This window comes from Biomphalaria glabrata, chromosome 17 (assembly GCF_947242115.1).
Source record: "Biomphalaria glabrata chromosome 17, xgBioGlab47.1, whole genome shotgun sequence".
Classification (NCBI taxonomy): Eukaryota; Metazoa; Mollusca; class Gastropoda; family Planorbidae; genus Biomphalaria; species Biomphalaria glabrata.
Window position 1 is genome coordinate 22,805,952 of NC_074727.1, and position 11,137 is coordinate 22,817,088.

The following is an 11,137-nucleotide window of genomic DNA, read 5'->3' on the forward strand; positions in this document are numbered from 1 at the left end:
GTAATTCTTGCAGAACAAATATTATGTCACATTGGCTTTCAAATAACACTAAAGAGTGAGTTAGTCAGTCGAACAAGACTCGTGCAAAGATCTTTCCTGCTACTGACAGAAGTGTAATGCCTCGATAGTTGGAGTAGTTAGACTTGTCACCCCTTTTGTACAGGGATATGATAACGGATTCTCGAAGTTCAAGTGAGCTTCGAGATGGAAAATAGACATTTGATATATACCTGTATATAATTACCACACAGGCAACAAATTATTTCGAACAAAGGAAAAATATGTCGTTAGCATTGATTTTTTATTTGATTTCTGGCATGCAAACATTAAACACACATATGTTAGTCATTGGTTTCAGATTCACATATTGCAAAACGATTGTCATAATCCCCTTCACTCTCCATTGTCAAGCTTGCGCCTTTTTATGTCTTTGATTAAACGGAAGGATTTTACCAAAAGCCCGGGATTGAGAGATGGGCTCTTCAACGATATCTCCTGTCAGGTGATCTCACATTGACTAGATGATCATTTAATCACATCCGTCTGGTTGGGAACCCACACACTGAGTCCCATTGGTGTTCCCACTTCTACTGCGAGATCGGAGGCCGAGCTCATTAAAAATTCCTCCTTATTCCCTGCAGAAATGGCAAGCATGACACGTTTTTTTTTTTATCCCAATCTCATCACGAAATACGTTTACCATTGAGACCAAGTTTTTTTCTGATACGTTCCTTAACTATAGATACTGATGAAGATGCGCAGAGATGTGAGATTAGTGGCAGAGAGGCCAAAACCGCTTGACTACCTAACATAGGGGCTCAAGTTCAAATCTCGACTCGAGCAGATTTGTTTTTGCTGAGCGCCTAAGGGCATCCGCCCCAATTGGTCCACAAAAGAAATCGGACCGTAGCGGTATGAGCCTGCTGTAAGCAGGAAAGATGCGCTATATCTGAAAGCAATTAAACAAGATGTGATCTATTCTTATCAATCACATAGGCCTACATCTCTTTAATTTTATATGCAGTAAAAATATTAATTGAGAGTTGTTGTTTTTTTATCTGTGAAATACGTCTATATATAAATATATACATGTGCAATGTAATGATTGAGAATAACGGACCAGCACAGGTAAGCCAAGAGTTTGTGTGTTGCCTTGTTATTTTTTGTTATTTAATTTATTACACAGCAAATTATAATATTATTAATTGAAAACAGCAAGGAATAGCATGCGTTAAAATAATACAATTTATTATAAGACAATTGGATAGTCAGTACACGTGAACTGAAAAAACCTCTCTCCTGAACTAGGTTTTTACCGAAAGTCCTCTCTCCTGAACTAGGTTTTTACCGAAAGTCTACAAACACATTGAGCAGAACTAAAATGTCGTCTGCACTAAATTCCTGAATATGATTCTGTCAGATTAGAAATTTGTTATTCAAGTGTGTAATTACGTGATGGATAATGTCTAAAGAGATAACCTTTTAAAACAACTTGGTTGAGATGCTGGTTGAGCACATTAGTAATTGTGTAAGAATTCTAACATTTATTCATATTACTTTTTGATGTCTGTTGTTTTTTTTCGACGGAAAATCTGCCAACATTTCTGTCTGTATTTTTTATTCCACAGACTGTAAATAAATGGATTAATGGCACAGTTGATGAGAAACGAATCAAAAAACAAATTGTAAAGGGAGGCACTGACTGGGCCCAGTGATACAATAAGTTGGTCGTTCATGGCCCTGGCAACAACGAGCAGAATCGTGGTGCCATTCGTGACGACGTATATAACCGTAATGGTGAAAAGCATTAAAGTCGTCCGCCCTTCTGCCCTGAATTCTCTTAGAGCCTTCTTATTACCCAAAGTCAGCACGTCTTGTTTCTTTTCGTTGCTTTTAACCTCGGGGTATTCATGCAACCTGTGTGTATTTTCTTCCATGCTCAACGTAGTCTCATCTCTACTTTCCTTATTTGCTCTCGTTATATACGATTTATTTTCCCGCCAAATTTTATGGTCATCTAAACTTTGATTTCTCAAAGAACGTAACATTAACACATTCTTTTTGGGCGCTGGTTTTCTTTCTCCCAAATTTAGAAGCCTCGTTTTCATTTTCATTTGACGTCTGGCTTTTAGACCTATTTTTACGTACATATAGGTAAGGGCCACACAGAAAGTAAAGAACATGGAAAACAAAATGATCATAAAGATCTTGGGCCAACTCGTGTTGACAAAGCTGTCGTCTACACGACATTGATAGGTATTAACACCCGAAAAATTAGTTTTCGTCGTTTGTCTTCCGTGCACGGTCATGTGCCCGATCGAAGTAATCAAAGTGTATACAATTGCCACTACGCCGATGACTTGTGCATGACGTGGTTCTACTTGCCAATCAAAGGTAAAGCATATTTTTCTGTATCTGGTAGTTAGCAAGAAAAAGAAAAAAAAACAATCATTATTTTGATGACATTTAATTGTTGGTTAGTTTTATCTTCTTTATATATTGAAATACTGTTTTAAATTTAGTGCAAGCACTCAATGGAAGGAACTAAATAATTACACTTAAGTTTAATAAATAATTACAAATAGGATAAGAGACTATGCGACCACCGGCTCCCAAAGTGTTGCTATTTCCCAAGAACTTAGCCAAAAACCATTATGTGTATTGTTAGTCTCTATTTTTCTCCCCCCTTCGCCAAATAAATAAATAAATATATATATAATTAATCTTTAATTAAACATTGCTGCCTTTACGATTTTCGTTAACAGAAGAAAATGGTTCCTAATAGTACTGTAGAGTTTCTGTCAGTTCAGGTGGAGGTCGGTCGACAGACGACAGGAGCCTATTCTCTTACTGGCGTCGCTTTCTCCTTCTCGAGTTGGCCATTCCTCTCTTGCAGTGATGTTGTGGTCATTGCTTCGCCTTCATTAATGCGGTTGTCGTTGATGTTAGCCTCATAAGACATAAAAAGGTAGCGGCGGTCACTATTGTAGTTGCCAGGACCGTTGTTCTAAATCCAAAGTCGAGGTGTCGGCAGATGTTTTCGGAAGTCTTGTGAATAATTTTCCCCACAGGTAGCCATCTACGCAGTTTGCTGATATTTCCTCTGCCACGCTGTTTGCAGATATATAATCAGCTTCTTTTTTCGGTTATCTCCACTGGTATACAGTTTGAAGGTATCTTCTCTGCCCCATTGTTATCTTCGACGAGTCAAGATTTTTATGCCCATGAAGCAACTTTGCAACATTCCATTTGCAAATGTTCATGAATCACTTTACCAGGTTTCACTGGCATTAATTCACCATCATCTTTGTTACTTTCATAGGTTGGGGCAGATGAACAAATGTTTGTTAAGTCCAGACCTTGTTGCTTAGTTTTGCATTTTCCATTCGAGACGCCGCACATACTGTTCTTGTTAAACGTAAGTTCACTTTATCAAGCTTCAAGTATCTCACATAGGGCAGATAGACATGTACATCAATAGCAAAGCTTCAGTCACCTGATTTCTTCTCCTTCTTCAGCTGACTCTTTCTTTTCAAGTCTGTACTTACCGTTTCTTGTCTTGAAAGCCAAACCTTAAGACAATTTATTATTTTCATTTCTTCGTTTTTGACATTTTTCGATCTTTATGTTGATGACATTGATGGCCTAGCAGGGACAAAAGAAGATTTATCTGACTTGGTGATGCGCATTGACAAGACAGCCGCAGCATATGGCATGCAAATAAATGCCGAAAAAAAAACAAATTATGACCAATAGCCAACAGGGCTTTAAAAGGGACATCAGTATTGGAGGTGAAAAGCTGACTAGTGTTAGCAGCTTCAAATACCTTGGAGCTATTGTCTCAGATGAGGGAACGAAATCTGAACTACTGTCCCGAATAGCACAGTCCACAGCAGCCCTTTCAAAACTCAAAATAACATGGAAAGACAAAGGCTTAGCCATCAGCATTAAAATCAGACTGATGCACTCCCTGGTCATGGCCACATTTTTATATGCTTGTGAGTCTTGGACGCTGACTGCAGAGCTAGTGAGGACGATCCTAGCAATGGAATTGAGAGGCAACAGAACGATTCTATGTATCATATTCAAAGACCGCACCAAAAACAGGGGCGGACTGGGTATCAAAATCGGCCCGGGCATTACCATATAAACCGGCCCACAAATGGCATGTCATATATTTTCGGTGGGGGGGGGATTTTTACCCCACTCCGCAATTTATATATGTGTACATGGACACTATATAAAAAACAACTAAGACTTCTTGAGCGCTTTCACCAAAGATGCTTGCGCTCCGTCATGGACATACGTCGGCAGGACCGCACTACAAACAGCGATGTCCTTGCGAACGCCAGTATGGACAGTATAGAGGGACCTCTTATGGTCCGACAACTACGCTGGGCAGGGCACGTATCCCGTATGGGAGACGAACGTAAGCCAAAGGTGGTCGACGTAACAGAGGCGCCCCACGGAAACGCTTCAAAGACCAGCTTAGGCGTCAACTTTCCATAGCTGACATAAAAGAGAGCACCTGGCTGCATGCGGCGTCGGAACGAGACAGCTGGAGGTCACTCACGAAGGCCGCGTGAAACACATTTGAGACCAAAAGAAAATCTGCTGCAGAGGACAAACGCAGACGACGAAAAGAAAATCTAAATCGACCACCTGCGGACAATGGTTATGCTTGCCCTGGATGTGGCAAAATATGCAGGTCACAGCTAGGGCTGCGCAGCCACGGGAAATACTGTATTCCTCATTAATCTTCGGACTCGAAGACAAGCCTTATTATTATTATTATTATATCTAATTAATCTTCATTACATTCTGATATTTCATTCTTTCAAACGTTTTTTCTACTCTAGAATACTCTCTTCCTATTATTAGTGGAAAGACAGTAGACACTGCTAAAGGGCAGCTAGGGAGTCCGGGGGAGCGCTGTAAGCTCCTTTAGTGGGGTCCGGGGCGAAGCCCCGAAACCAAGCATTATTTCCGTTATTTTAAGCTTTAAAAATGCATATTCTGAGGTATTTACAGTACAATTAGCCTGCTACTCTTCCGCTAAAAAAATAAAAAACCAAATCTGCTATTCAATGGAGTCCAGCGACTGGTAGAAAATGGTAACTATAGTTTTGCTTTAGTTTTTCTATTGGAGTGGGAAGGGAAACCACATAACCCCTTTTGGCTACGCTCATGAAATTTGGTGACTAGTTTGCTTAAGTTGGTTGCACTGGGGCAGTAAGTAAAGTTTCCCTTTCAGACAATGAGGTCTGAGGCAAGTGATGGTTTGAAGACCCTTCCCTCCCGGCTACGCCCATGTGTTATATTATAGGTGTAAGCCTAATTCTTTACAAAAAAATATAAAGTTTGATAAGTCGATAAGTCATTGAAAACTGGATGTATGCATTCGTAGGAATGGGCGTAGCCAGGGGGGGGGGTGTTTGGGGGTTCAACACCCCACCCCCGAAATGAAATCCCCCCCTTGTGGGGGGGGGATCGGAATTTAGTGAATGATTTTTTTGCTTTGATTTTGTTTATTTTAGGTGAGATTTTAATACTAAACCATCAACTGCACCAGCACAACCAATGGGGGTTCGAGTTTAAAAACCCCTACCAGGGGTTGTGAGTTTAAAACCCCCTACTAGGGGTTTTGAGTTTTAAACCCCCTACTTGGGGTTTTTGCAGTTAACCCCCCCTCTTCTATAAAACAAAACAAAACAAAAATGCAAACGAAAATCCCCTAATTCCAAGAGCACAGTTAAGGGAGATTTTGATTTTAAAACCCCCTCCAAAATTTACAATAAATCCCCTCTTCAATATAAAAAAAAGTTAATTACGCACTCAAAATGTTATGAGCGTAGCTAAATGGGTTTTGACTTAGTTTTTAGTTTAAACCCCACTTCAGCGGGGTTTGAAGGTAAAAAATACCTTTTTAATAATAAAAACAAAGCAAATTATACACTCAAAATGTTTTGAGTGTAGTCAAAGGGGTTTTGAGTTTAAACTCCCCTCCAGTGGAGTTTGAAGCTAAAAAGTACCTCTTCAATATAAATAAAAGCAAATTACTCACACTAAAATCTATGAACGCAGCCACAGGGGTTTTGAATTTAAACCCCCCGCTAGGGGGGTTTGAGGCTAAAAAATACATCTTCAGTGTAAGAAAAAAAGCAAATTACGCACTCAAAATGCTATGAGCGTTGCCAAATGGGTTTTGAGATTAAACCCCCATTCAGAGGGGTTTAATGCTAAAAATACCTCTTCAATATTAAAAAAAAAGCAAATTACACGTAGCCAATCCAATCGGGAGTTTTGAGTTTAAACCCCTCTTCTACAGATGGCGTTTGTTTAAAGTTTAAAACCCCTCCAGATGGTTTTGAGTTTAAGATCCCCCTACAGAGCATTTTGAGGTGGAAAACCCCCAACAGATGATTTTGACGATAAAACTTCTCTTTTCGATATAAAATCTAAACCAAACTACAGTCACTTAATTCCAAGAGCGTATTCAAGAGTGGTTACACATTTTTACCAGTGGCAGGGCTCCCTTAATAAACTGCAGTGAATAGTCATCTGCCGAAATTGAAAAACACTAAATGTGGCTCAACAAAGATGGCTAAGACAGATTTTAGGAGTCAGTTATAGAGATCGGGTTTAAATCAAGGAAATCCTATGCCGAACTGGGAGTCGACCCTTTAGTAAGATTGTGAGAGAGCGACGCATGAGATTTGCGGGACATGTTCTCCGACAAAATGAATTACGCATAAGAAGAGTTGCAATGATATCCTAGTACAACTTGACGCCACTCATTCATTGAGGTCCTCGTGGCAGGTGGGAAGAGGCTTCAGATATTACCAGTGACAGATTTTTATGGAAACAGCTTGACGTCAAATGCTCCGAACGGCGCGGTAGGGTCTAAGTCAGTAAGTATAGCACAATAGGTTTTTGAAATAAAACTTTTTAATAGCAGGAAAATGCACTGTAGATACCTCAGAATATGCATTTTGTTGGCTTTCAATATCAGAAATAGTGCTTGGCGGCGGGGCTTCGCCCCGCGCTGGGGGAGCTCCTAGCGCTCCCCCAGACCCCCTTGCTAGTGTTGGCGGGGAATCTACAATTTTTCCACTAAATCATGGAATAACCTATTCTAGGGCACAATAAACGTCTTCCGAAAGAATGAAGGGTCAGAATGCAATAAAGATTGTGTACACACACACACACATAAACACATATAAAAAAAAAATTCGCGGGGGGGGGGGGGTATCCCCCCCAACCCCCCCCCCCCCCCGAAAAAAAATCCTGGCTACGCCCATGTTCGTAGAATTACATAATGTATTCTATTTATACATGTATGTAGTCTGAAAACTATAAACAATACAATAGCAGCCTAATGAGTTTGCAGCTTTTTGGTATTACTTATAGATTACAGACGTTTCTTCAAAAAATAAGATTGTTACGTTTTACGCATCTCATGCATGTTGATCTGTGACTTAAAATATGCTAAATCATTGGTTTTCATGGCTGACTCAGGCAACCCATTCCATTAAAAGATAAGAGAAAGCAGAACGGTTAGAGAGGCACTTTCTTAATGTGAAAAGCTCTTGCTTCCTCCAAGTACATTCTCAAAAACGCGATTTGTATATGAATATACCATGACCCATTATTTTCCTTTCATTAAATATCGGATGTGACACCGCTGTATAAATTATTGTAATAATTTTCATAATTAATGACTTCATAGTAAGCATACGTTTGCCATTAATTATAATAGTATAAAAATTGATTTAGATCTAGATTTATTTTTTTTATTAAATATTTTTTTTGTAAGCCTTAAATGTAGTATTTTTAGATCTATGTTATTAAAAGTAAGCAAAAAGAAACTTGCTTTTTCTTTTCAAATCGCAGAAAGTTGAGCTTTATACCCATATTGAGCTGTGAATAAATTGGGTGGTTTGCATTTCGCGGCTGTGTGTATGTGTTGAAGTTAATTTCTATTAAGTATTGTTAAAGAGCTAATTGTCACGCCTTTAAAAAAAAATAATTTTTTTTTGCTGCGTTATATCAATGTTTTCTAACTTAACCTCTCTCATCCCTCTTTTTGGTTAAATTTCATTGGAACCATTAAAAGACGGGGGAGGGAAGGAGCAAAAAAAATGGGAGCGCCATCAAAGGCCCATGCCGACCAGCAAAATGATTAGGCCAAACACAACCTCGAAGACATCAAAGCAGAAAGTGCGGTCTAACGTTTTGCAAATGATAATACGTACAGTGTATAGTGTATTTTTTGTTATATTCTTGTTGACTTTCAAACAAAATTAATCGTAACAAGAATTTAAAAAAAAAAACACAAGAAAACGTATTCGGGCCATTGTGTCTTGCTGCTGTCACTTTTTTATAAGTTGTCTGCAATTAATTTTTTTTTCTTTGGTCGCGACCACACCGGCCCATTTGGTACCGGCCCACCGGGCATTTGCCCATATAGCCAGTCCGCCCCTGATCACAAATCAAGAGATTAGAGACAGGGTTATTATAGTGATTGGGCCCCATGATGACCTACTAACTATCGTAAAAAAAAAAACGCAAGCTTAAAATCTATGGCCATATTACAAGATTTTCGGGGCTTGCAAAGGAACAGTACCCGGAAAAAAGACGAAGAGACAGACAGAGAAAGCGATGGGAGGGCAACATAAAAGAATGGACGGTCCTGCCATTGAAAGAGGTTCTAACTAAGGCAAAAGAAAGAGAGGGATGGAGAAAGACGGTCGACGAGTCTTGCATGGTGCCCCAACGGTCAAATAGACTAAGGGATAGGTAAAGGTAAAATATTTTGATGAATGTTTTCCGGTACTAGTGACACCACTGCAACAGGATGCGTGTCGAATATGTATTTGTGTAAGTAAAAAAGTAAAGTTCCCCTTTCAGACCTTGCGATCTATAGGGAAGATGATAATTTGTCCCTGTGGCCCACCGTTAACCAACCGCATTTACTCTTACCCAATGTCAATTACTTATTAGAGCTCTTCATGGGTTCAAAAAGTAAACAAGCAAAATATAAAAAAATCCTTTTTTTTTTGTGTTGTCAAAGTGAAATCCGATGACTCAATGCTTAATGTAGGTTATATGCCGGAAATCCTTTTTTTCGGTGGAGAGATAACAGAATTCCCACTTAAAAAATTAAAATAAGCAAAATTTAAAGAAAAACCATATCTAAAGGGAAAGAACTCCGTCATTAAAACTATATCTACCAATAATGTATAAGCTATTTCCCTTATTCGATAGCAAACGAAATAATTAGTTACCAATAACAAATTGACTAATTGAGTATTTTTCTTTATTGATTCATGTTTTGTTAGGTATAATAAATAATTGTTTAAAGCATCAACTTGATTGTAGAATGCGTGAAGGGGAAATAGCGTTTAACGTTTTTTTAAGGGGACTAAACCCAGCAAATGTGAATACTGAAGTATTTGTTTCCCTTGTTGCTAGAGTGTAAGTCATGAAGAGAAAATAAGATAATGATAAGCCATATAGAGAGTGTAAGATAATGATAAGCCATGAAAAGAGTATAAGATAATGATAAGCCTTGAAGTGAATGTAAGATAATGATAAGCATTGACAGACACACACACACACACGGATACAATGAAAAAACAATTACCTGATAAAAGCCACTGACAAAAGTAAACAAAGTGATATAGTAAAATTAAAAGAGGCGGAAAAAAAGTACATCTTGCAAGCGAAGGTCTGCTTCATCGAGTAACTTCTTAAGTAAATATAAAACTTGGCTGGGAAAGAAACAAAATTACATTGTAAAATATTAGTATTTTATAAACGTTACTTGACTTATGGGGGGGGGGACAAAAAAAACCCATCGTAACATCATTTCAATGTTTGTTCATGGTTAAAAGTTTACAGCCTTAAAGAAAATATGACAATTAACCGAAAAACTGACCTGGTAAAAGTGTCAATGTCCCAATCAAATCTGCAACAGAGATAGACAAAATCAATATGTCAGTGGCCGTTTTCTTTTTCTCTTTGTAATATATGAAAATGATCAGTGGATTTCCGAAAATCCCCAAAATAAAAAGCAAAGCCAGTAAAACGAACGTTGGAATAGTGACCACAGTTTTCTCATACTGTAGGTTCTTCATGTAGTTCTGGCTATCATCAGCCGATTTATTGCCCACCACAGCGTCTGTGATAGTCACGAAATCCATACTTTTATAGAAGTATTACTTTTCTTCAAATTGGATTACTATTCAATAAATCTACCTTCGCAAGTGTTATAATTTGTTTTGTAACCTAAACGCTGCAGTGGGAAACGTTAGAATGTAAGCAAATATTTGGTTGTTGCTTTTTTAAAACAAGAAGCTAATAGAGTGAATCTGCTAGTAGGCTTAGGAGTTGATGAAAGTCAAACATGATGGTAAAGACCCCGCACATTTCGGCTTTTTATATCTACACCTGTGGGGTACAAAAGTTTTGATCTTACAAGATTTGTTTGTAATCATTAGCCTAAATAGAGCCCTCTTCAAGCTAACCTTGAAGATAAATGATTCATGTATTGAGATAGCCGAAATCTAGAGCTCATTAAAACTGTTGAAGAGAGATGACTAGTTTTATTCTTCCATGTCTAAAACAACATATTGTAGGGGATGAGCCATGTGATGTGTTGATATACTCTTAAATACAAGTAGAAATAGATAAACGACAAGGTCAATTTACAAATACACACAGGCTTTATTCAGCCATAATAGATAACGAACAGCATCACACACTTCCTAATCCCCTAACTCTCACACATTACATCACATATCAACATCCTTCTTTCTCTACAAAAATAGCATAATGCATCTGAACACATATTTTGTAAAATAAACAACATCGTAACATCTTCCACTGATACAAACAATCATATTGCATATTAGCTAATAATTAAAAAAAAAAAAAGTATGGCAGAAAAAAAGTTGAACAAAAATGTCATAGTATCTGTGTGTGAAATAATGGGGAAATAACTATTTTTGATTACTTGTATAGTTAGGAGTGATTCCCCTTATGTAGTTTATAAAAGGCCTTGCAAACTGTGCTTAGTTGCCACTTGCTCCTGAGTTACCAGCTTGACCACTTGACCTGTATTGTGTATAGTATT

General features: G+C 38.1%; 1 protein-coding gene across 1 annotated transcript; it reads right to left on the reverse strand.

Moving 5' to 3' along the window:
- Positions 1 to 284: 284 nt before the first annotated feature.
- Positions 285 to 10,451, reverse strand: LOC129923664 (alpha-2 adrenergic receptor-like). The gene is made up of 3 exons (XM_056015719.1): positions 9,941 to 10,451; positions 9,647 to 9,773; positions 285 to 2,415 (listed from the first exon to the last, which is right to left on the reverse strand). Exons 1-3 carry the CDS (start codon positions 10,203 to 10,205, stop codon positions 1,554 to 1,556), a joined length of 1,254 nt encoding a protein of 417 aa, XP_055871694.1. The 5' UTR covers positions 10,206 to 10,451; the 3' UTR covers positions 285 to 1,553.
- Positions 10,452 to 11,137: the final 686 nt, after the last annotated feature.

What these genes read in the sequence shown, in the direction of transcription:
- LOC129923664 (XM_056015719.1), bottom strand. Translation starts at nt 10,205, where the DNA reads ATGGATTTCGTGACTATCACAGACGCTGTGGTGGGCAATAAATCGGCT. An exon ending in GACATTGACACTTTTACCAG is followed by an intron (nt 9,774 to 9,940) that starts GTCAGTTTTTCG and finishes TTTCTTTCCCAG; the next exon opens with CCAAGTTTTATATTTACTTA. An exon ending in TTGTCAGTGGCTTTTATCAG is followed by an intron (nt 2,416 to 9,646) that starts GTAATTGTTTTT and finishes GCTAACTACCAG; the next exon opens with ATACAGAAAAATATGCTTTA.